Source organism: Panthera onca, chromosome F2 (assembly GCF_046562875.1).
Source record: "Panthera onca isolate mPanOnc1 chromosome F2, mPanOnc1 haplotype 2, whole genome shotgun sequence".
Lineage (NCBI taxonomy): Eukaryota > Metazoa > Chordata > Mammalia > Carnivora > Felidae > Panthera > Panthera onca.
The window spans coordinates 68,974,574-68,998,886 of NC_138356.1; the positions used below are offsets into that span (position 1 = coordinate 68,974,574).

General features: G+C 39.9%; 1 protein-coding gene across 1 annotated transcript in view; it reads right to left on the reverse strand.

Annotated features, from left to right (window-relative positions):
* Positions 1-4,516: 4,516 nt before the first annotated feature.
* Positions 4,517-24,313, reverse strand: part of LOC132664511 (uncharacterized) — a 99,942-nt gene continuing 80,145 nt past the window's right edge. The window contains exon 2 of the mRNA XM_060611317.3: positions 4,517-4,665. Within this exon, the coding sequence (XP_060467300.3) occupies positions 4,557-4,665 (109 nt within the window). The 3' untranslated portion in view covers positions 4,517-4,556. The remainder of the gene's footprint in view (positions 4,666-24,313) is intronic.

The following is a 24,313-nucleotide window of genomic DNA, read 5'->3' on the forward strand; positions in this document are numbered from 1 at the left end:
ACATGTTCTGTCTAATCTCCAAAATTCACTGCTTCTACATATTTTTTGTATTCGTTTTCACTGCTTACTATTGACTATCATACTTCCAATTCCCAAAGTCCTGACACTTTCTGCTTGACTGTATTCTTTGGGGACAGAAGGCATAGATGGAAGAGAAGAGAATGATAACTGATTACCTGGGTGGGGGAGTGGAGTCAGTGCTCATGCATTAGAAGTGTACTTGTCTAGTTTTAATTTTCTAGAAACCTGAGTGTCTTTATCAGGAGAATAGTCTAAGATGAGAGAATTTTCTTCCAATCTTCTCTGAAGCACACTTTGAACATGAATTAAAACTATTTGCTGGAGACCAGGTAGAGGTTTTTTTTTTTTAATTGTATGACAATATATGCCATTGAATTTAAAATTATTATGAATCCTTTCAAAATTTAAGTCTTAATTTTAGAAAGGGCGAACTTTAGCCTTGTTCGCTGTTGTGATGGGCAGCAGGAGAATGGACAAAGCTGCATTAGGAACTGCTCAAATGCCAGATGCCATTCTAATCTGGAAGGCACCCAGCAATTAGCATCTGCTCAGTGCTTGGAACATGGGAAATGACTTCCATACAAATGAACCTTTGGGATATTACCATTCATAATGTGGGTATCGAGTATACTATAAATCACCCAATTTCCCTCATATCGATCGGTCTGCATGTTGGTTCTAAACCAAAAGTCACAGGATAACTAATTGTTTTTTTTTAAAGACAAGATGAGTTGAAATCATTACTGTTCTTACAGATTGAAAGAAGAGAATAGGCTAAAGAAGGAAGAAAACCCCTTCCCTCTGCACGTGTAATCCTCACACACCTCACACACGTCCTCACAACCACCTATGACTTGTGACTCTGATCCCATTTCTTAGATGAGGACAACAAAGAATAACAGGCTGCAGGGGACACAGCCACAGAGTGAGAACCAAGAGCTTTAATTCAGACCCAGGTCTGGCTGAATTTAGAGGGCAGTTTTCTACTGTTACATGCATCACCTACCTATAAGTTCGAGTAGTATGGGTTTCCGTCAGATCTATTTCTGGTGACGACACATGTACGATACAAAGAAGCCTTGCTTTGGGGTCCTTGACGTCTAATGGAGATGCCCATTCCTCCTTGTTATAGTCTCTTCTTCCCTCGAGGCCTGACATAGGTAGGTCCATGAGGGAAAGAGAAGCCGGAAACCAAACCAGTTCAAACCCTCCACTGCACTTGACCCTTCTCCTCTACTCTGTTGTCCAGCCCTGATCTTTGGACCGAGCGTGTGCTAATGTCATCAAATACTTGACAAGAATGACTGTTCTTCATGCATAAAAACAAGTTCACCTGAACTTTGTGAATATTGTGGGCTGTCTGGCAGTGGGTACAATGTTTTCGGCACTGCCACTTCCATTCTGCCATACCGCTAACCTTTGGGGACTGGTATTATTTAACTGATACTTGGGCATGGACGAAGGATGGATATAGAAACTTCTGGGGAATACAATCCTTAATTAAGAAAAAGAGCAAATAACTGACCTACAACTCTGCAGAGGAAAGAAAAATAAATGATGTTTAAAGTGCAATGGTGAGAGCCTTCCCCAACACATCAAATCTGAACCAGAGCTCATCTACCTTCTCTCTTTAGAATAGACTGGAGGGTAGGGAAGCGGGCACATGCTTTCATGTACATTGACCTGTCAAATTGTCTGACACAAGATATTATATAGGCTGTCCTCTAAAATCTAAAGAGAGGTGGGGCACCTGGGTGGCTGAGTCAGCTAAACATCCGACTTCGGCTCAGGTCATGATCTCGCGGTTTGTGGGTTCAAGCCTTATGTCAGGCTCTGTGCTGACAGCTCCGAGCCTGGAGCCTGCTTCGGATTCTGTGTCTCCCTCTCTCTCTGCCCCTCCCCCGCTCGTCCTCTGTCTCTCTCTGTCTCTCAAAAATAAATAAACATGAAAAACTTAAATCAAAAGAGAGATGAGATATTCATATGGGCATCTCTTATAAACAGTATTCTTATACCAATCTTACCACCAGTGTGTTTTAAAGTAACTGCTATCATCATCTCTTGGTGGTATGTGAGCAGTAAATAGGCACAGACCATGGGATATCGCTGGCAATACTAACATAAACAGTTAAAATTCTTTCTCCTACTCCTCCTGCCTTCTTCTTTCCTCTCCTCTTCATCTTGCTGTGCTTTGATTGTTTTTGCTGTGCTTGGAGGTTTCTATAAAAGTGCTACACCTGTATTCTCAAAGCTAATTTTAGAGCAGGAACAAATAAAGATTAAAACCAGTTCTGGAGAAGAATCTCTAATTCTTATGGAGTAATCATGGGAGATCCTTCAGGAATAAGAAAAAGCTTCTTCTTGTGCTTTTATTTTTTAATTTTTTAAAAAAAAAGTTGATTTATTTCTTTTGAAGGAGTGAGAGAGTGTGTGCAAGTGAGCAGGGGAGGAGCAGAGAGAAGGAGAGAGAGAGAGAGAGAGAGAGAGAGAATCCAAAGCAGGCTCTGGGCTGTCAGTACAGAGCCTGATGTGGGGCTTGAACTCACAAACAATGAGATCATGACCTCAGTCGAAACCAAGAGTTGAACACTTAACCAACTGAGCCACCCAGGTACCCCTTCTTGTGCTTTGAAATAGTATGTTCATCCATTCTCCTTTTTCCAAGAATTACACCTTCACTAGCTGTGTCTCCACAGCATCAAAGAGTTAGATGGAGGGGACAAAATGAACAAACAACAAGTAAAATAAACAACAACAACAAAAAACAATTGTCTGGGTACTGGTTCCATATACACTAAGTAAATAGATGTTTTATTTTTTATTTTTTAATCTGGATGTTAGATGCCCACGTCTGATTTATCATTTTACACCCTAGCACTCTGTCTTGCACCTGGCATATATACCCAATAAATATTTATTGAATGAATAAATTCATGAATGAATATAACGCATGGATGTGGGTAACTGATGATATTACATGAAAAGGACTTGAAGATATAAAGCCTTGAGACTCTCTTTTTTATTGACAGTGATAGAATTTAAATCAAATGGAACTTCTGTTTTTTTTATTAGGATTTTATGAATTCCCTAATGCAATATTCTTGATGGTTGTATGCTAGACAAAGGTATAGCAGAAGTGGGACAATCCTTTAACTCAGAAGACATACAAGTTAGAGGTTCAGGACTTACACTAGAGTTAGAGTCTTTGTGAGTAGTTTATCCACATGTCTAAATCTACAACTGGCTACATGAAAACAAGGGGTCAAAAGGAGAGCATATCTGGCATTATTCTGCATGGAAAATGGCAGGACATGGGTCACAAGGTAGAAAGAACAAGGAAACAGATTTTAGCCAGATAAGAAATGCTTGTCCTGCAACATGAGCCTCCACACGAGAATGAAAGAGTAGCTTCATAAAATAGTTATTTCCTCCAACTCTGGAGATATTCAGTGCGTTTATATGTACAAAGTACCCAGAGTAGAGCTTTGACACATAAGACTATTGTATAAACATTTCTTCAATGAAATGAAAGCCGGAATACCTGAAATACTGGGTAGATGACTCGTGTGTTTTCTAAAAGTTTTAACTCATGGCTTATATGATGGTTGGGGTATTTTAGATGAAAGTCACAAACAGGCTCCAGAATTTGGGGACCTCAAGAAAATTTTATTGAAAGGCTACTTCACAGAAGTGGATGCACAGGAGTAAAGAGCGGTCAATGAGCTGGTATGGGATTCAGGCTCCAGTTACCATTTCTGGAATGAATGCAAGCTCCAGCTATGTTCGTTCAGTATTTTCATCATGCTAACTCATACTCAAATTCCAGAAAGGGAACATCTGATGGACCTCATCTCTTGGGCCATGTACGCAGCCTTTTGATTAGATTATGCATTAATTGGAAAACCAGACTGTAACTACTCAAGAGGTTATTCCTCAAGAGGAAAGGAAAGTATAATTTCCAAAAGAAAGTGTAATGGATACTGGGTAAGCAAAAAACAACGAAGGCCCATCGCATCCTCTAAGCCTCTTCCAGCTCTATGATTCTGTGGAGCCCTGGTAATATGACATCATGAACTCTCAGTGGACAGGGTTCATGACCTCCTGACTCCACGAGCATTTCGTCCACAGACAGACCATTGCCTTGCAACCCTTTCTGATGAGGTCAAGGAAGTCTGAATGCACAAGTGGATATGTGCATCTTCTCTTCCCAACATGCATGTAGTCACTCTGGATAGAAGGAAGCCATGGGCTTGGGAAACAGGATTATCTGTGTTGTCTCTTGAGTATGGGCTCTGTAGCCAGACAGCTTGACTGAATCTTGTCTCAGCCACATACTGAGAGTCACCTTATGCAAATTACTGAACCTATATACATGTTTCAGTTTATTTCATTGTACCTACCTCATAGGCTTCTTATATGTATGGGTTAAATTAGATAACACATGTCATTAGACTGGCGCCTATATAGCCCTCAGGGTAGATGGCATTTTTATCACTAGTAATATTAAAACTACCAATAATGTCACTGCTGTTACCTTATTGAGTAGGATACATCTCAGACACCCATGGCTGGTCCAAGGCACATTTGCAAAGATGGTCAATCACTTCTTCTAGATATTTCTCTTCAGGAAGAGAAGAAAAGTACCTAAGATATAAGCAAAATACTTATTGAGAGAAATGGAGGGAGAGAGCTCAAAGCCTGTCATTCTTTATGCTCAAAACACCTTGGAAATGGCTCTACTACGCTGGGTGGAACAGAAACTCTTAGACTTTCAAGGATAATCACACTTAAAGGAAAACAGAACAAAACAAATGAAAAACAAATAGTAACGACAAATGCCTTTATTTTCTCTTTCCATCGAGGGCATAGCTTTTTAAAAGACATTTTCTTCATATTATTATAAAAATACTCTCCATAATCTATCTAAACAGAGAAAACATTAGTAGATTGTGCTAGCTAACCACATTAGCCATTGCTGTTTGGCATTTCCACTAGCACTTTCTATGTAGACAATCTGGATAGAATAGATTTGAGTGATATAGAACCGAAATGCTTTTGAAAATGAAGTGGGTACAAGTCATAATTTTGAGTGGGCTGGCTCTGGATACCCCATTAAGTGGAAAACCACTTAGGATATAAATCCCCTTTCAGGCTCCAAAACAATTTAGCAGGAACTCAACCTCTTGGAACCTTTGTGGTTGAAGTGAGCCACAACAACCCTTCACCTAGTAAAACCGAAGGCGTTCCCAATGATTTGATTCACAGAACGCTGTCCTACGGGGGTGTCGGTCCTGTGTCCCCCCCCCACCCCCCCCCCCCCCCCCCCGTTAGCGACCCTTGTTTAATTGGGGCTTTAATAAAATCTCAAAATGCTTCGGTTTTGTAGGAGTTACTAAAATATTCATTTCCGAAAACTACTGACATAACAATGTGCATTACACGTGGACACTCTTCCTGTCAGTACTCTCAGAAATACTGTGAGGAAGTAGCAACCCATTTTGCAGATGAAGAAACTGGAGCCCAGAGAGAGGAAAAGATTTGCCTCAGTTCACACAGCCTCCAAGTGGCACAGTAGAACAAACTCCTACATTTTGACATTAAGATCTTCTCTTTACTCTCTGCGGTTCCCGTTTCATCGTTTTGAGACTGAGGTTGCCATTTGCCTCTTTCTAAAAGATGCCTTGGGTCCCGAGATTGGGTTTCCAGGTTGTGGATCCCAATGCCTCTTGGCAGCCACTGAGAAAGCCTTTTAGGAAACCAAACACCTAAGGTGGACAAAACTCAAAGAGAAAACAAAAACAATGCATTTATATGGGCCTCTTGCCCATTGTCTGAATCATTCAGAGGGGGTCACGAAGAAGAATAAAGGCAGAAAAAGACTCCATTTCACTGTTAATGGATTTTAACTCACTTTAAGTTCAACAGTGAATGGAAGCATCTATTGTTTTTGCAGATCTAACATCCCATTATATCTCTGAAGTATCATTGGTTGTTTTTATCAATGTTGGCATGGATGTAACTCTAGTAAAATGCAGAATATTTTAACCCAATTTCCATTTTTTTCCCAATTACCATTCAATTCACCTGATACTGGCCACATGGCAAACTTGTCCACATTCCAGGTGTAAGTTCTGTGGTATTTTTTATCTTAGCAATAACATTTAACATAATTTACTTAATTGAAAAATAATGTATGTAAACTGAAGTACATTTGGAAAATATGGAAATTTATAAATTAATAACATAAAGATCACTGTGGTCCAAATACCCAGAAACAAAGACAATTAACAGTGTATGAAGTTTTTTACTATGCATAGGCACATATTTTAAACGAATCAGAGATATTTTCTATATAAATGTATAACCTGCTTTTTCAAACTTAGTAATATATCATAAAGACTTATTTAAGTCATTTGTATCTTCTAAGAATTTATTTTTAAAAGCTGATTATTTGGCTTCATAATTTTAAAACCTAATTTCCCAGGGATGCCTGGGTGGCTCAGTTGGTTAAGCGTCTGATTTCAGCTTAGGTCATGATCTCATGGTCTGTGGGTTCGAGCCCCTGGAGCCTGCTTCCGATTTTGTGTCTCCCTCTCTCTCTGCCCCTCCCCCGCTGATGCTCTGTCTCTCTCTGTGTGTGTCAAAAATAAATATACATTAAAAAAATAAAAAAACAAAAACTAATTTCCCATTAGATTTTTCTTATTCACTTCGTAACTTTTCAAATAACACTCAAAGATATCATTGTATACAAAGTTTTATACACAGCTGTATCTGTGAGGATTATCTTTGGCTGAAAATGCAAAAAAATTAACTACTAGTATCTTAAATGATACAGATATTTTCCCAACATAACAAGACATCTGGAGGTAGAAAAACACGGCTGGGGCAGTGGCTACATGACTGACACCAAAGAAAGACTCAAGCTCTTTCTATCTTTTCTCACCCCTAAGCTGAGTATTTGCTTTTTATTTTTATGCTTTTGGAGCTCTTAGCTCCAGACATCACATATGTACCCAAGGAAGGAAGTAGTGGTAGCAAATGACCTGGCCACACTCCAACAGTGTGATATCCATGTATCTACTCTAGCTGCAAAGGACCAATAAAATGAGGTCAAGAGAGAAAGGAGTTGGCAATACGTATTGGGTTGGTCAACCAACAATGTCTGACATAATCTATAATATAAAATAAGAATTTTCTCCCTATAGGAAAAATCCCTAGAAGGGATACCTTAGAATTTCATTGTTTCCCTGATATAAAAGAAACACATGTTTGTTGCGGAGAACTAGAAAAGCTCAGAAAATCATAGAAAATAAAATATCTTATCACTTTAGCAGACAGAGATAGCCAGCCCATCTTCCATCAATGTCATATCTACATCTAGTCTTTAGTCTACAGTCACTCAGACAAGTCTTTATGGAAGCAGGAATTAGGGGCTATTGTAATAGACATGCTCACTAGTCCCAAGAATCTAAATGTACACCTGAGAAACAGGCTCACAAACTCCGTCCAGGCAATTGTCTCTAGTTTTGTGCTTCATAAAACTCTATCTACCCCAATAAGTTCATTGACTTCCATGGAGGACAAGAATTAAAACAAATAGATATACACTACACTATATTTACTAACATGATCATACACAAAGTATTAAATAATATAGGGCAGAAGTAGTTCTTTTGGCCATGGAGGGTGGGGAAAGGAGTTCAAGAAAAACTTCTCAGAAAAGGTGATTCCAGAATAAGTTTTAAAGTCTAGTTGTGGGGCGCCTGTTTGGCTCAGTTGGTTAAGTATCCGACTTAGGTAGGCTCAGGTCATGATCTCACAGTCTGTGAGTTCAAGCCCCACGTCAGGCTCTGCGCTGACAGCTCAGAGCCTGGAACCTGCTTCAGATTCTGTGTCTCCCTCTCTCTCTGCCCTTCCTCCACTCGCACTCTGTCTCTCTCCCTCTCTCAAAAATAAACATTAAAAAAATATTTTAATTGTAATTTTCTGTGGGAACAATGGCAGGTAGCAGTGATAGAAATGACTGTTCAAGATTCAGAAAAAAGCATGCAGAAAGCACAGAGGAGTGAAAACAGAGTGCATACTTGAAATTACAAATAAATGAGGGCTTAACAGATCATAAAGTTGGCGAGATAGCTATTTAATAGAAGCAGATAATTCTGGAGAGAGAACAAGACTCTAAAGAGCTTTACAGTTCATGCAACAGAAGAGCCACTCTGTTCTGCCCAAGTGCTAATGGAGAATCCTGGGATGGGTGCTGAAGCAAGGTGGTGTCTTGATCACATTACCTCTGCACAAAGGCAGGCCATCAGTTCAGAGTCCTTTGCAACAACGGGTTCTACCTCCTCTGGAAGCCTCTCTTCCTAAGGAACTACTGGTGTGCTCTAATGGAAACTTCCTTGACATGGGAATCCCAAGGATAATCACCACCAACATCATTATTATCATCTTCCTATCAGTAACTGTAGTATCTTGAACAACTTGCACATTCCCGTAACCAGAACTAGGAGCTTCATGCATGTCATATCACAAGAATTTCAAGCAGCTTCTGTTAAAACTTTATTCTTGGGTGCCAGCACTTTGGATCGTTACTTCAGTCATGACCAGGTGGCTGAGCATGTCAAGCTCAGTTCCTGCTCTGCCTTCACCCAAAATTTTAAAGGAACGGTTGTACATTTATTGATTTTACATAGTTACAGGATAAGGAGTTTCTCTACCCTGACCTCCTACCTGGGTCCTAAAACTTTCCCACTTCCTTTGTCGGCCAGGCATATAGTAAATTAGGAAAAAGGAAGGAAGCCTTTTATACTACAATTCAAAGCACAGAAAAGAAATGGAAACCCTTTTAGCTTAATAATACCAAAGAGCATGGGGGAAGGGAGCCTGTTAGGGTCCAGATTGCCTTATAGTTGGTTTGACTCTCGCAAAGGAATATTCTCTTCACCTTTCTTCTCCACCTATTTGCAACCCAAACCCTCTCAAGAAAAGACTCATGGGTCTAAGAGGACAGGTATGGCGGAACATCCGGGAGAAGGGTAGGATAGGAGAAGAGGGGTTTAGGAGTCAGAGGCATGGCAAAGGAGGAGTTGTAAGGAGGAGGGACTCAGTGAGGGGAACAGCTGGGCCATGCCAGTTAAAGCTAAAGTCTCTCCATGCTCCCCTAGGAGCTGCCAATCTGGATAGGATAGGATGGGATGGGATGGGATGGGATGGGATGGGATGGAATGGAATGGAATGGAATGGAATAGAATAGAATAGAATAGAATAGAATAGAATAGAATAGAATAGAATAGAATAGAAGAACATGTCCAATTCTCCACAAATTCCTTGACTCAGTGTGGATTATTATAATAGGCAAAATAAACCTGAAGAAAGAGTGGACTACATAGGTGCTGCCTGCACACTCTCAGGAGACAGAATCCCTTACCAGCTGTAAGATTTTAGGCTAATGAGCTCTTTTGTGTCTCAGCTTTCTCATCTACAAGATGAAGATGAAAATACTACATGCTTCTTAAGTCCATGGAAGAAAGAAAGAAAGAAGGTAAAATGTGTGAGGGGCGAGGCACCCGGGTGGCTCAGTTGGTTAAGCAGCTCATGTCACGATCTCACAGTTGGTGAGTTCAAGCCCCACGTCGGGCTCTGTGCTGACAGCTCAGAGCCTGGAGCCTGCTTCGGATTCTGTGTGTGTGTGCGTGTGTGTGTGTGTGTGTGTGTCTGCCCCTCCCCTTCTCTCTCTCTCTCTCTGTCTCTCAAAAAAAAAAAAAAAAAGAAAGAATAAAAAAATTAAAAAAAAATTATGTGAGGAGCTTAGGTCCTTGGAGTCAGCAAACTCTCTGCAAAGGGCCAGATAGTAAATATTCTCAGATTTGCAGGCCATACGGTCTCTGTCCCAGCTACTCAACCCTGCTCTTGCGGCAAGGGAAGCAGCCCTAGACAATATGTCAATAAATGCGTGTGGCTGTGCTCCAATAAAACGTTGTGTCCAAAACCAGATGGTGGGCCAGATTTGGCCTGCAGTTGTAGTTTATGCACCCATAGGTTAGAACATTACTGGACATATGGTAAAGTATTCATAAATATCAACTGTTATTGTTATTATTATCGATTGATTGCCACGTCTTTCCAGATTCTGTTTGACAATTAGCCAGTAATAAAATCTTCTACAATAATGTCCTCTAGTAATTTTCCAAAGTCAAAGACATGATAAAGACATGACTTTCTTTATATTGGACTTCCCTATAATATGTATTTTTATAAATAAGTCCTACTTTAAAATACATATATGTGTTAAAACTAATAGACTAGACTTGACAAAGCTTCCTTCTACTGCCACGAATGCTTATCATCCCAAATGTTCACAACTCCTTTCCATGAAGATTTAGGTTTCAAGGCTGCCTTGTAGGATGCAGGCTGCTGCACAGCTTGTACATGGGCGAGAGCCAATTTTTAACAAGGCTGGTTCTTCTCAGCACCCTCCTTACTGCCACCACTGTTACTATCATCCAGAAAATTCTCATTTCTCAAAGAGAGCACCCAAGCTCCAGGAGCTGGTTCTGCCAGTGTCTCGGCATCTTTCCTGGGGGCCCATCTGTTTATACTGCTCAGTCAAGGCCTAACAGCTCAGAACATATGGCTGGGGCTTCTCATCTTGGAGAGTGGAAGCTGACAAATACTTAAGAACATGCATTTGGTGTGGGAGGCATGCTGGCTCAAAGAAACTTGGTATATTTGTAAGCCTGGGGCTCGCAGGGGGAAATTACCTGAGTTCCCTGAAGGGAAAGAAGAACCTTCCCATTTTCACAAGAATAAATGGAAATGATTATATATTAGTATTATACTATTCTGTCTATACAAATACAAAAAGAGAGTCTCAGAAAGTTTGAAGGACACGTCCCAGTTGAAACTGGGATAAACTGGCAAACAGTGAACTAGTTTGCAAGTATTCTGTCACAACGGGGTTCTTGACATTTATTTAATCAGAATATCCCTTTCCCAACCACCCCAAATAAGTAGAATTTTACTCTACATTGGAATGTCAAATGGCCTGTGAATAGATGTTGCAAGCATAAATCCGGGGGTAAATACAGCTGGACAAAACACATTGGAAAAACCCTAGAGATGGGTGCAAGGTAGGCAAATAGTATATATCTGAACATGAAAATTTCCACAATAAGACATATTTTTTTAAGTTTATTTATTTATTTTGAGAGAGATAGCACGAGCAGGGGAGGGGCAGAGAGACTAAGAGAAAGAATCTCAAGCAGGCTCTGCACTGTCAGCCCTAAATCCATTAGGGCCTAAATCCATTAGGGCCCCAGAATGAAAGCAACAGCATGGTGCAAGGGTTTACTGGGGAGCATTTAATGAAGGGTCTACTGAGTTCTGAGCAAAGTGAGAGGAAATGGAAGGAACAGGGAAGCACCTTAGGACTTACAGCAGTGAGGAGCTAATACCACCTCTAGGACTGAAGAGGCAAGAAGAAAGAATGGTGTGATCAGAACTTGGCAAGAAAATAAAACCTCAGAAGAAGGCTTCCTAACAGGACCTCTGACTGCAGAGAAACATAGCCAGAGACAGGAAAACCACAGCAAAGCAGAGAGGGAGTAGTTGCGGGAGATAGACTGTCTTGCTCTCTCTAAAGTCCTACCATGGACTCTCAGTAACCAGAGATCCACAAAACCTCTAACCTTGTGAAGTCAGCTTCCTGAGGCACAGGGTATAGTTAAAGGGTGGCAAATTGATTATTTTGGGTGGGGATTTTGAAAATTAAGAATAACCAGCTTACTTGTGGTATATTCTCAAGGTCTAGCGTCTACGAAGGACACATAGTAGGTCTTCAATTCATGCTTATTTAACAGAAATGGCAAATGGAAATAAGTGGGCTTTGGAGTTAGCTCAATATGGACCAGACCTCCAAGTCTGTCTCTTCAGAGGCTGTGGGATATTAGGCAATTTCCTTAATCTCTGTTCCAATTTCCATAACTATAAGATAAAAATAATAATGTTTTCTTCACAGGGACTTCATAGAAAGTAAAAGAAAGAGTATTAAAAAAAACACTTGGTACATAGGAAACTTTCAAACAGTATTATGTTCTTTCCTTCTATTTCTTATACCATTGGATCCTTTTTACTGTAATAATTCCAGGAATTTAGAGCCCAGCAAGCATAAAATTCAATGTTGGACATAACTGGCAAATATTTTAACAAACTTAAAAGTGTTAAAAACAATCTTTTAAAATGATAGCAGAAGAGAAATAATGCTAGCCTTAAAAGAGATTAAGGAAACCAACCTAAAGATTACAGTCATCTAAAATTCCACTCCTTAAAATAGCTTTTTGATTTTTACATCAGAGCATTTTGGACAATCGTTTAAAAATGTTGTAAAAGTTGCCATCCCCGGGGTGATGAATGTGCTTCTAATCTCTCCCTACTCTGCTCCTCTCCTGCAGAGTTATTTGTCCCCAACCAGAATTGATTCTATCACTTTCGCCTCTTAACTATATTTCCCATGTGCCTGTAGCACAAAGTTTAAACTTCTTAGCAAGACATCTAAAGGTTTTCCTAATCAAACTCCAAAACACAGCTCTAATCCAATCTTCTAGCACTCTGCACTACAGATCAGCTCCACTAAACTACTCACACTTTGCGATACACTTTCATATCTCTGTTCCTTATTGTTCCCTCTGCCCATATCTCCCTTCTTGTCCAGGTGAAAACGTATTCATCCTTCAAATCTTGGCTTTAGTGTTGCTTCCTTGGAAAATAGGTCATTCTTTTTCTTCCGTTCCCACAGTGCTTTATTATAAGTCTTAATTCTGCCTTGCATTACGATTCCTTGTATCTCTACCTCCCTGGGCAATTCAGCTTAGATTCAAAGTGCAGAGCCTGTATGTACTACCTATAGTAAATACCACTTAATTAAACAATTAAAGTTAGAGTAAGGAGTAAGGAGGAATTCATTACAGTGGGCTTTCAAAGGAAGGTTCACGTGAAATGAATGTTAACTTGGTAAAGTGAGGAATATGGGTGCTTTGATAAAGGAAATGCCGAGGCCACTGCTTTGAGAATGAGATGGAGCAACAGTGCTTTCGTGGATGAACAAATAAGCAGGATACAATTTAGGGAGAGGCAGTGGAAGTTAAAGAACGCGACAACAACTAATCCTCGATGCTTTGGTTTCCCCATGCAGCCTTCCCACTTCAATAGGAAATGGTCCTGTTCTGTTGCTCCCACAATCTTTAGCGTTTCTTTGGCCCATCTAGACCTGCTGTTATTAACTGTGCGTTTCTTCCTCACTAACTTACAAGCTTCCTGAAAGCGGAAACTGTATCTCATTATCCTCAACCTGTGCACACACATCAGTGAATTGTTGTTAAGTAGAATGATGAAAGAACTAAGTTTGACTTTGTTGGAAGGGACGACAGAGGGGCACCACCATCTGCCCCCTCTTTCTCCCCCTCTCCACACACAAAAAAGAGAAAAATGCTTATTTATTCATTTACCTTATATTTTATCAAGCACTTGCTACGTGCCAGTTCCTACTGAGGGGGTGGAGATATAACAGAGAACGAGACAGACAAAGTTCTCAACTTGATAGAGCTTATCCTTCACTAAAGGAGACAAACAATGAATAAACAAATACAAAATAACATATTTCAAGCGGTGGTAGGTGCTGTGAAGACAGATAAAGTTGGGTAAGGGTCTTAGAGTGATAGGGTAGCAATATGAGAAGTTAATTGTCGCCAGATGGCCGGGAAAGGCATCTCGGTGCATGTGCCCTATGACCTGAGATGCATATATTGTGAGGAATGAAGTCACACAGAGATAGTGCAGTCAGAATGTGCCAAGACTTTCTCAACCAATTATTGAAACTTCCCATAGGCTCATTTAACAAGTCCTTCAAAGGGAAATCAGATTCATGGAGCATAATTTTTTCTTCATAGTCCCTCAGCATCCATTACCGATTATTTCATTAGGTTCTGAACATTTTCTTTTATTACTTATTCAATTACTCACTAATTTCTGAAATGATGTTTGGTTTATGTTAACTTCCAGGTTATTTTGTCCACAGACGCGTTGAAAATTAGAATTTCTTTGCTTAATCATATCCATTATCCCTTCCTTATAAAGTCTCATTTCAACATTTATTGGCAATGACAAGTTTGACGGATATCATTGAAAGGCAAAAGAGCAGAGATATTTCCTTATTGATTCCAGGACACATAGCATTTGACGTGCATTCCCATCAAATCTACTTAAGAAATATTTGTTGAATGTCTTCTATGGGCCAACCATCGTTTTGCCTGATGCATCAGTGAAAAAAAACACTCAGGTTTCCCTCCTCTCATGGAGCTTATATTCTTATAGGAAGAGACAGAAAATAAACATAGGACATATATAAATTATATTGTATGCATAAAAAATGATGAGTGCTGTGAACGAAAAAAAAAAGACAAGGTTGAGCCACGTACGAGGAATTGGCTGGGATTACTGGTGCTATGGAGCACCTTAGACTTTACAGAGAAAAGAAGGTATGAGGAGAGGTGCCTGTGTGTTCAAGGAGGCCAATGTGGCTGGAGTGGAGAGAGCTCAAAGACGAGACGTAGAGGACAAGGAGAGATGGGAAACAGGAACCAGATACTGTGAGGCCACTGACCTGTGTTCAGAGCTTATGTTAGTTTTCTTTCAATTTTCTGTCTTTCAATACTAGCCTGAAAAATGCAGTTCTAGAGTGAACAGGGCCAGTGAGCAATGTGATTGAGGTTACATACCACTTTGGAATTGACAATGTGTTTTTACATATATTCATTCATTTAATTCCACAAATCTTCAAGTTCCTATTATTCCAGTTTTAAGATGAAGAAACGAAGCCTTAAAGATGTAACGGTCTTGATGTCTCTGCTAAGATATGGAAGATCAAAATGTACTTCATATCCAGGAACGTCTATTAGAATGTCTACTAGTTTACTAGTAGGTAACTTACTACCCTACTACCCTAGGTTATAGGTTACCTTCCTCTAACAAGTTACACTCTTATCTTCCTGGGATTACCTTATCTGCCATTGAAGTGATGGGCTTTCATCCGCTCTCTTTTCTGCAGCAACAGTCAATCTGACCAGGTAGTTTCCTTATTTCGGTGAGTTCCCAGTTATTAGTGTGGTCTGCAGGACACTGAATAGATGGGTTGTATCTCTCTCTCCACCTTGGCACAGCCCAGTGAACTATAGTATATTCACTGCCTTTTATCCTTGGGTTTGTTGCGGGTCCATTGCACATGGTGTTCTCTCTGCGTGGAAAAAAATTCCCTCTTGTGCCCCTAATTATTGCCGCTTTTCATATCTCAGCTCGATCATTTCTTCATATCACCCCTTCCTTGCACTCTTGGGATCTCAAAAGCATTTGTTCAATGAGAAAGACTCTGTAGTCTCAAGAAATAGTTGCTAGATGAATGCATATACAAATGAGTAAAAGTCTGGATGTAAAGGCCACGTTATTTTCATAATACCCACTATTCTCACATGCAAGTAATTTATACAAACGTATGATTCATACAGAAAGGTAAGCCAGAAGGAACCTTTGCTAAGCAGCAAGAACAGAGTTATGCACAGTTAGCCAGTTAATACATCATTTATTTTTATGACAAATATGCTAATTTATATACTCAACACATATTTGCTGATTTGTTCATCAAGGGGAAGTTGCAATTATGTTGTACTTAAGCATAAAACCTACACTTGTATAGGCAATTTACAGCTTGCACTGTACTTACTCTAGCTCACTGAAACCTGGTAAAGGCCCTGTGATGTGGTTGTTAACACAACATAGCCCTGACTGTCATTGGCTTAACCAAGTGTTTTATCAACGCACCAGTGACTTCGACGACACAAAACTTAAAATCATTCATAATTTTGCTGAGACAAGATCTTAAAACTTGTGTTATAGCCGTTTAACAAGTTAGTAAGCCTAGTTAACCACTTAACATACTCATGATATCATGGCTTTGTTTTTCTTCATAAAAAAGAAAGCTGAAGCACAATGCTGCTGAAGACAAAATAGAAACATCTAAGAAAGAGATTTTGGCTGGGGGCGAATGACTGACTGTAGTGACAGTGCCTGACGTAATGCTGCAAAAAGCTGGGTTACCTGCCTCTTCATCCCAGGGAGGTGCCAGGGTCACAAGAACATATTCAACAGCAACAAATTAAGTCAGTCAATATTTCCCCCAAATTTTGTGAACGGGATAGAAACTGCTTATTTCTCTTTTTTCTTCCATTCAGTTCTATCACACGTCACAGCTACTCCCACACCTCATATGTCAGAGCCCCCTCTAATTGTACATCTACCCAGCCAGGTGCCTTTGCCATGGTCCTTCTTTCCCTTCCCATTTTGTCGGGGTTCTGCATTCAGTGTCCAGAGTATGAGATTGTGAAGTTGTCAAGCACTTGGCAACTTGGAAAGCAAGAAGGGATAACTATTTTACGAGCTCATCCAGAATTCTCCTTTAATGGACACAGACAGGGATAAGCTGGGGCATTTTCATAATAATTCTGTTCTGTTTCTCATGAATTATGACCTGCAGAAAAGTGAGTATTTTCTTGGTGAATGCTAAGTGTTTACAGAAAATCGTCCCCATGTAGAGCGCAGAAACTCATGCTCGGAAAAGGTGTATAAATTTGACACTGTTTTCCTACAATGTTAATGACAATTTTGTTACCTTCTCACAGCTCTGTAAAAGGGGAATTACCTCTACTCACCGTGTCCTTTTCTTTTACTTGCTTTTGACCTTGAACTTGCTCAAGACCCAAGCTCTGCTTCTATATGTTGTCCCCCATTTTGTACACAAATGATCCCTCTTAATGGACCCAAGCCCTAACTGGTCTTTATCTTTGCTGCTACTGGGGAAGTAATATCAGCTCATCATGGATGCTCCAGTCCATGACCAAGAATGGGCAGGGCTGTATGTCCAAGATTCAAAGCTACTAGAATGCAAAACTGCAGCTTATACATGGCCCCAAGCACTTGTCACAATAGCCTGGGAGGTTATTTCATGAGTTCTTAGACAAAACAGAATTGCGGCCAGAGTCAATTTGATCTTTGGTGTTTTGTTTTTGTTTTTTCTTTCCTTTTCATCATGTACTTATGCAACTTATTATTTTCTTTTTAAAATATAATTTATTGTCAAATTGATTTCCATACAACACCCAGTGCTCATCCCAACAAGTGCCCTCCTCCATGCCCATCACCCAGTTTTCCTTTCCCCCACCCCCCATCCACCCTCAGTTTGTTCTAAGTCCTTAAGAGTCTCTTATGGTTGCCTGCCTCCCTCTCTGTAACTTTTTTCCCCCTTCCCCACCCCCATGGTCTTCTCTCAACAATAGCCAAATTATGGAAAAAGCCTAAATGTCCATCAACTGACGAATGGATAAAGAAGATGTGGTTTATATATATAGTGGAATACTACTTGGCAATGAGAAACAATGAAATCTGGCCATTTGCAGCAACGTGGATAGAACTGGAGGGTATTATGCTAAGAGAAATAAGTCAGGCAGAAAAAGACAGATACCATATGTTTTCACTTATATGTGGATCTTGAGAAACTTAGCATCTTATTATTTTCTACCTTACCCTCTTGACATTTATGTTAACACTTCCAGCCCTTTGCAGAGCATAGCCTCTTTTATTCTGTCCCAAACTATGCCACCTGCCGAGAGACTTGACTCTTCCACTCAAAAGTTCTACATTCTTCTTACACAGGAGTGGGAAGGCAGCACACAGTTGGATTTTGGAGTGTGGATTTTGGTAGCCCGCAGTTTGATTTCCAACATTCCTGAGTGCTTACTTTTGAGGAATAAACCTAAGTCGATGTTCATGTTCATCATGTCATCGATGCCTGGTTCAGTACCACTCCATCCCTGTGACTTCAAAGCAATCTCACATGCTGATCTCTACCAGGTGTTAATTTATTTCCATGACTTAACACAATTTGCCTTTTAGTTGAAAATCTCTAGAAATCTCCAACACAAAGGACTCCATTTTAGCCAGAAGTATCCAACAGACCTTTCCAAGATGACGGAAATGCTTTCTATCTGCACATCCTGTACAGTAGTCACTGGCTACATGCCACTATTGAGCACCTACAGCATGTGGCTGGTACAACTGAGCAACTGAAGTTTTACTTTTATTTTAATATTAATTATTTTAAATTCAAATCTAAATAGCCACATACGGATTGGGCTACAGTACTAAATAGCACAGTCTGAAATTATAAAATTTCAGACAGTAAGAGAGGGTATGGGGGAAATTATTATGTGAACAGCCAACTTTCCAGCACCCCTCAACTATTAGAAGCTGTATACTCTGTCTACTCCTCAGTTCATTCGTACTATAGGACTACAAAACTCCAAAGTTGTGTATGTTTAAGTATACATAAGGTTATTATTGCCACTGAGTTTTTAAAATGTATCTTTATTATTTTCCAATTATCCAGATCGCTCTTTTATTTTCCTTTGTTCAAGACAGATGCTAAAATAAATTCAGGAGAGAATCCAGTTTAAAGTCATCATTAATTTCATTTAGTAGCCTATCTCCTCAGCCCCTACTGCTGCTTCTTTCTTTTTCTTATAAATGCATTTATATTCCTTTAACTCTCTTGGGATAGGTTTAACTCACTATGGATGGTCTGATCTCAGCCCTTTATTAAGTCAGAATCCTACAATTTGGAAGTTTTCCCTGGTGGAACATTTGCTTTGAGTAGGGGATGTGTTCCCTATATTTCTTCTGCTTGGATGCGGCATCATGTAATAAATTACTGTTTAGACTTTATATATAGAAGTCTAAATAAAAACTGGAATTAATTACTCAACTTTTATTAAACTTTCTGTATACACATGTTATCAGGGTTACCCATGATTTGCCTTCTGAGATACTGAGTTCCTTACCTCTGGAATTAGTTAAGCAAAGGTGTGAGGTCAAGTTTCAGGTATGTATTCTGAAGATATGAATTTTGACTCTAAGTTCTTGGCAATTAAATGGGTTTGCTGTTGTGGTAATAGAATATATGGAGCCTTGCCTCAATTTCTCAGACTTTGTCCAGATATAAAAATCTCTCATACTGTGATGTTTCTGATTTCACTTCTGGTTTGTTTGTTTGTTTGTTTATTACTACCTTTCTGCTGCATTTTTTCTGGATTTCTTTCAAGAGGTTGTCTTCCTTTTCCAATTGCATTGTTCAGCCTTTACCCTATAGCTGTCCATGGTATGGTCTTTGTGAGATGGCATCTATCACCAAGGTTCCACCTGCACCACAGACACTGGTGACTGCTGGACATGTCCCTAGGCACAGTTCCTCACGCACATGTAAAACTGCCTACTTAGAGGTCTCCATCTGGATGTCCCACAAGTACCTCACATACAACATATCAACAGTTTAACTCATTGTCATCCTCAAACAACCCCAAAATATCTATTCTTCCTACATTTCCAATTTAGGTGGTTCTATCATGTAACCAGTTACCTAAGCTCAGGACCTGGGGACCATCTTTGGCTTTTCCCCCTTTGGATTCATCTCCCATCTAAAAGCTCACCAAATCCTGTCCATTCTACTGCCATTCACTTGTTTATTCATTCAGCAAATATTTATTGTGTGCATCATGTATTCTGCTGGATGCTGTGAGTGGAGAAGTAAATAAGACAGACACAGGCATTGCCTCAGTGAAGCTTAGAATACATTACTGAGAGATACAGTTAAAATGAAATAAAAAACACATCAATAAAAGTAATTTGCAGGGACATCTGGGTGGCTCAGTTGGTTGAGCATCCAACTTCAGCTCAGGTCACGATCTCATGGTTCGTGAGTTCAAGCCCCACATCGAGCTTTCGGTTCTCCATGCAGAGCCCACTTCAGATCCTCTATCTCCCTCTCTCTCTGCCCTCCCCCCACTCATGCTCTCTCCCTCTCTCTCTCTCTCAAAAATAAATACATATTAAAAAAAGGAATCTGCAATCCATACCTCATAGTGCATGGACTAGAACTGACTCAGTTTCTCCTGCATTTTTGTTCTCAGAAAAATTCCCCCAAATGGCCCTCAATTTCTATTTGCACAAAAAAGAACATAGACGCCAGTACTCTGGAATTCTTTTTGAACAGATGACTGCTTGTCTATATAAATTGTTTGGAGTCTGCACCATTTGTGCACCGAAGAGGCTCTTCCTTGAAGACTCATATTACTTGTACAGTCCATTTAGTCTAACCTCTAACTCCAGGTAAGATTCACTTTTACAAGGACATGACCTGCTTTTGAGTCATCAAGCACTGGGCAATCTCACAGACTCACAAGGCAACCCACTGAATTTTTAATAACTTGGCCTATTAGTAAGTTCTCCCTGAAACTCCTCTCCATGGCCATTGTTCTGGAATTACATAACACACCCAATATTTCCTCTTGTGATTGCCTCTCAAATACTAGAAGATAATTATCTGAAACTTAAATTCTCCACACTAACTTTTCTCACTCATGTCACACAATGATATAGTCCCCATGGCACTCTCATTTGCAAACGTCCAATGTAAAATGTGGTCACTGAACACAAAGCTCCAGATGTGGCATGACCACTTGTGATTACAATGTTGATGATGACAAAAATCATAAACACTACTACTTGTTATTAGCTTTCTATGTGCCAGACATGGAAAGAACTCAGTTATCTCATTTGATATTCACGCTAATTTTACAGGCTGCATACGCTTACTCTTTCCATTTTTGCTGAAGTGGAAATTGAGATTCGGAGAGGTCATGTGATCTAAACAGTAGCAAATGACTTGTAAATGTCAGTGGACAATGTTTGTCCCCAGCTATGTGTATCTTCATGTGTATGCCCATGTTCGTGAGCACTCTTTTGTTCTCTTTCCTCTGTACAAAAAAAATAGGGAAAGCAACATTTCTTTACCTCTTTGTGCCTCTGCAATTTCAACTTGTATCTTATGGCAAATCTTAATCTATAGAGTAATGATTTTACCTACCTCATAGAGTTGTCATGAAGATAAAATGAGGTAATGTGTGTTAAATACCATATGACTAGCGTGAGTTTAAGTATGTGAACTTTCACTATTATTGCCATTATTATGCTCCACATGATACTTGATAGTCATTAATAAATGAATTATTATTATTATTATATTTTTTCTAGGGAGAGAGAGAGCATACAAGTGGGGAAGAGGGACAGAGAAAGAAAGAGAAGAGAGACAGAATCTTAAGCAGGCTCCACACTTAGCGCGGAGCCCAACACGGGGCTTGATCCCAGGACCCTGGGATCATGACCTGAGCCAAGAATCAAGAGTTGGATGCTCAACTGACTAAGTCACCCAGTGCCCCATAAATCCCAGTTACTAACGTCTTAAAACACAGCAACCGAAAGTTTATCTCTCACTTATTCTGTTTCCAGCAGGACTTTAAGGGGGTTCTGCTCATCTACTTACTCGAGGTCCAAGAATTATGGGGTCTCCATCATCTTGTAGCTTGTCGCCACCCCATCTGGAATGGTTTGCCACTTTTCTGGCTGAAGTGGGGAATGAAAAAAGCCCAAGGCTCAGTATTCATGGGGTTCCCTGAGCCCAGGAGAGGAAAAGTGGATACAAGTAAAATTAGGATTGTTAGGTGACCATGCAGAATTATTTGTCCTGGGAAGTCCCAGTCTACACCCATTGTCCTGGCATTTTGTCCTCTCAAACGTGCCCTGGTTTGGATGATAATCTATAGTTACCCTGAATACCATCAACCCCAGTTTCCTACCTATTCTACTAAAAGTCATTTTGTGAGAGAGAACTTCCTGTCCACCTAACCAAAAGTAGACTCCCCTTTTCTCTCTATCCCAGCACCCCCACCCCACCCCCACCTTACAGGTATCACAGCACACATCATCACTTCTTTGTTTGCTTGTTTTGTTTGTTTATTGTTTATTCCATCAAAACAGGGGTCTTTTCTTTCTTGTTCAAGGCTGTCCTCCCAGTTTTTAGCTCAGGAAATATTTACTGGGTGCATACAAGAATGTGCCATTTTGGGGGTGCCTGGATGGCTCAGTCGGTTAAGCGTCTGACTCTTGATTTCAGCTCAGGTCATGATCTCACAGTGTGTGGGTTCAAGCCCCACATTGGGCTTAATGTTGACAGCGTGGAGCCTGCTTGGGATTTTCTCTCTCCCTCTCCCTCTGCCCCTCCCCTGCTCTCTATCTCTCTCAAAATAAATAAATACACACTTAAAATTTTAAATGAAAAAAAGAAAGTGCTATTTTTCTCACTGTAGCATTCATAATTGGGAAATGAACATTAAAGCTACATTAAAACATTAAAGCTACTCCTACCTGAAAGGAAAACTAAAAATATCTAGTAATAACAAGTATTGAGGATATGGAAAAATGGACACTCTCACCCATTGCTTTTGAAAATATAATTTGGTAGAACTACTTGGAAAATAGCTTCATATTCCCTAGTATAGCTGGTCATGATGTGCTCTCTCTACAACCCAGGAACCCACTGTCAATTGTATAATCTAGGGAGTGTGCCCATGGTACCAGAACACATGCCTGAAAACATTCTTAGCAGGAAAAAAAAAAAGCCAATCTAAATGTCTACCTGCAGGAGAACATGTGAATAAACTGAGGATACTCATCAAATAAAACATTAAATGCCAGTGAAAATGAAGGAACTATAGGAACATACAACAATAGTAATGAATCTAAAACATACAATGTTCAGAGAAGAAATGTTCCAATCACTTACTAGACCTTGTGTCCCCAGTGCCTCCAGATACCAACAGGACTACAGAGGAAAAAAAGGAAAACCAAAGACAAGACTCCTTTGGAAAAGCTGCCTATTAACTTTCCTTCTTGGAGAGCCACACACATAGTAGCTATTCAAAGATTTAAGAAATCTTGCAATGTAAACTCGACTTTGTTTAAACACATATTCATGTTGTGTGTATTAAGAGCAACAATAACAACTTGTGGCACACATTTTGGGGAAAAATGTAATAGAATTTTATGATTTTCTGCCTGGAAAATTTTTACAGCCTAGACATCATCTCAAAATTGTGTTCAGGCTTTTGACTAATCAGATTATTTTTCTAGCTCCTCAATAGATCTCACTGTTGACCACAGTGAGGTAAGTGCTCAGCCAGTAGTCCCTGATTTAAGAAATTGTTTCATGGGTATTTATAATATATACATTCACTTATGTCATGTCTTTATTTGTCCCTTATTGTCTATAAGAAAAAGTCCAGAATTATTCACTGGAGGCCAATAACAAGCATAATTCAGTTATCTTAAACATTTCAACAGGGGCAAGTTTGTACAGAATCATTGGAAAGTCTGGTGGAGTAGGTTCTAGGGTAGAACTGTAACGACTTTGGGGAAAATACCAGAGAACAGACTTGGTAAGGAAACCGACAGGGGTTTGGGGCATATCTGTGTTAATCACTGGCCCCTCCATGACCTACCATCGAGACGCAGTCACTTCAGATGCTCCTCCAGATCCCACACTTTACTTTCCCAAGAGCTGCCAATGCCATCAGAACTGGTGACTCCAAAGCCACACCTTGTCTAAAGGATCTGCACTTTGTGAACACCCTCACAAAGCTAGTGTTTGGATGTGGGATACTCACTGATAATCTACTGGTGACCCCAAAATCTCCATGTTCACACTGCTGGTGGATACTTCAGAAGGAAGCCATAGCATTCCACCTCACTTCTGCTTTCTGAATCTTTCACAAATCCACCAGGTTGACTGAGCCTAGATCACATCCATACCTTTGTTACAAAAGAATCTAGAAAATACAGGTTTGGGTTTTTCAGTATCCATTTCTGGACACCCCAGAAAGACTGAGGAATGGGTGGGGAGCATCACACTACCAAACCCACCATAAGGACTTTTCTCAAAACTCAGGGCCAAAGAGACAGCAGGTAGTGAGGCAAAGGGGAAATGATTTCGTTTCCTAAAGCAGCTTATCATGCCTTAGAGATCTGTTCAATTCTGAGATTGTTCTGAGAGCTGAGGATCTGTTTCAGGTATGAGATTTTTGATTTATCAATCTTAAAACACTTTCTGGGGTGCCTAATTGGCTCAGCTGAGCATTCAACTCTTGATTTTGGTTCAGGTCATGATCCCAGCGTTGTGGGATCGAGTCCCACATTGGGCTTCACATTAAGCGTGGAACTTGCTTAAGATTCTCTCCTTCTCTCAAATTAGTAATTTTTAAAAATTAAATAAAAATAAAAAATAAAAACATCTTCTGCAGTG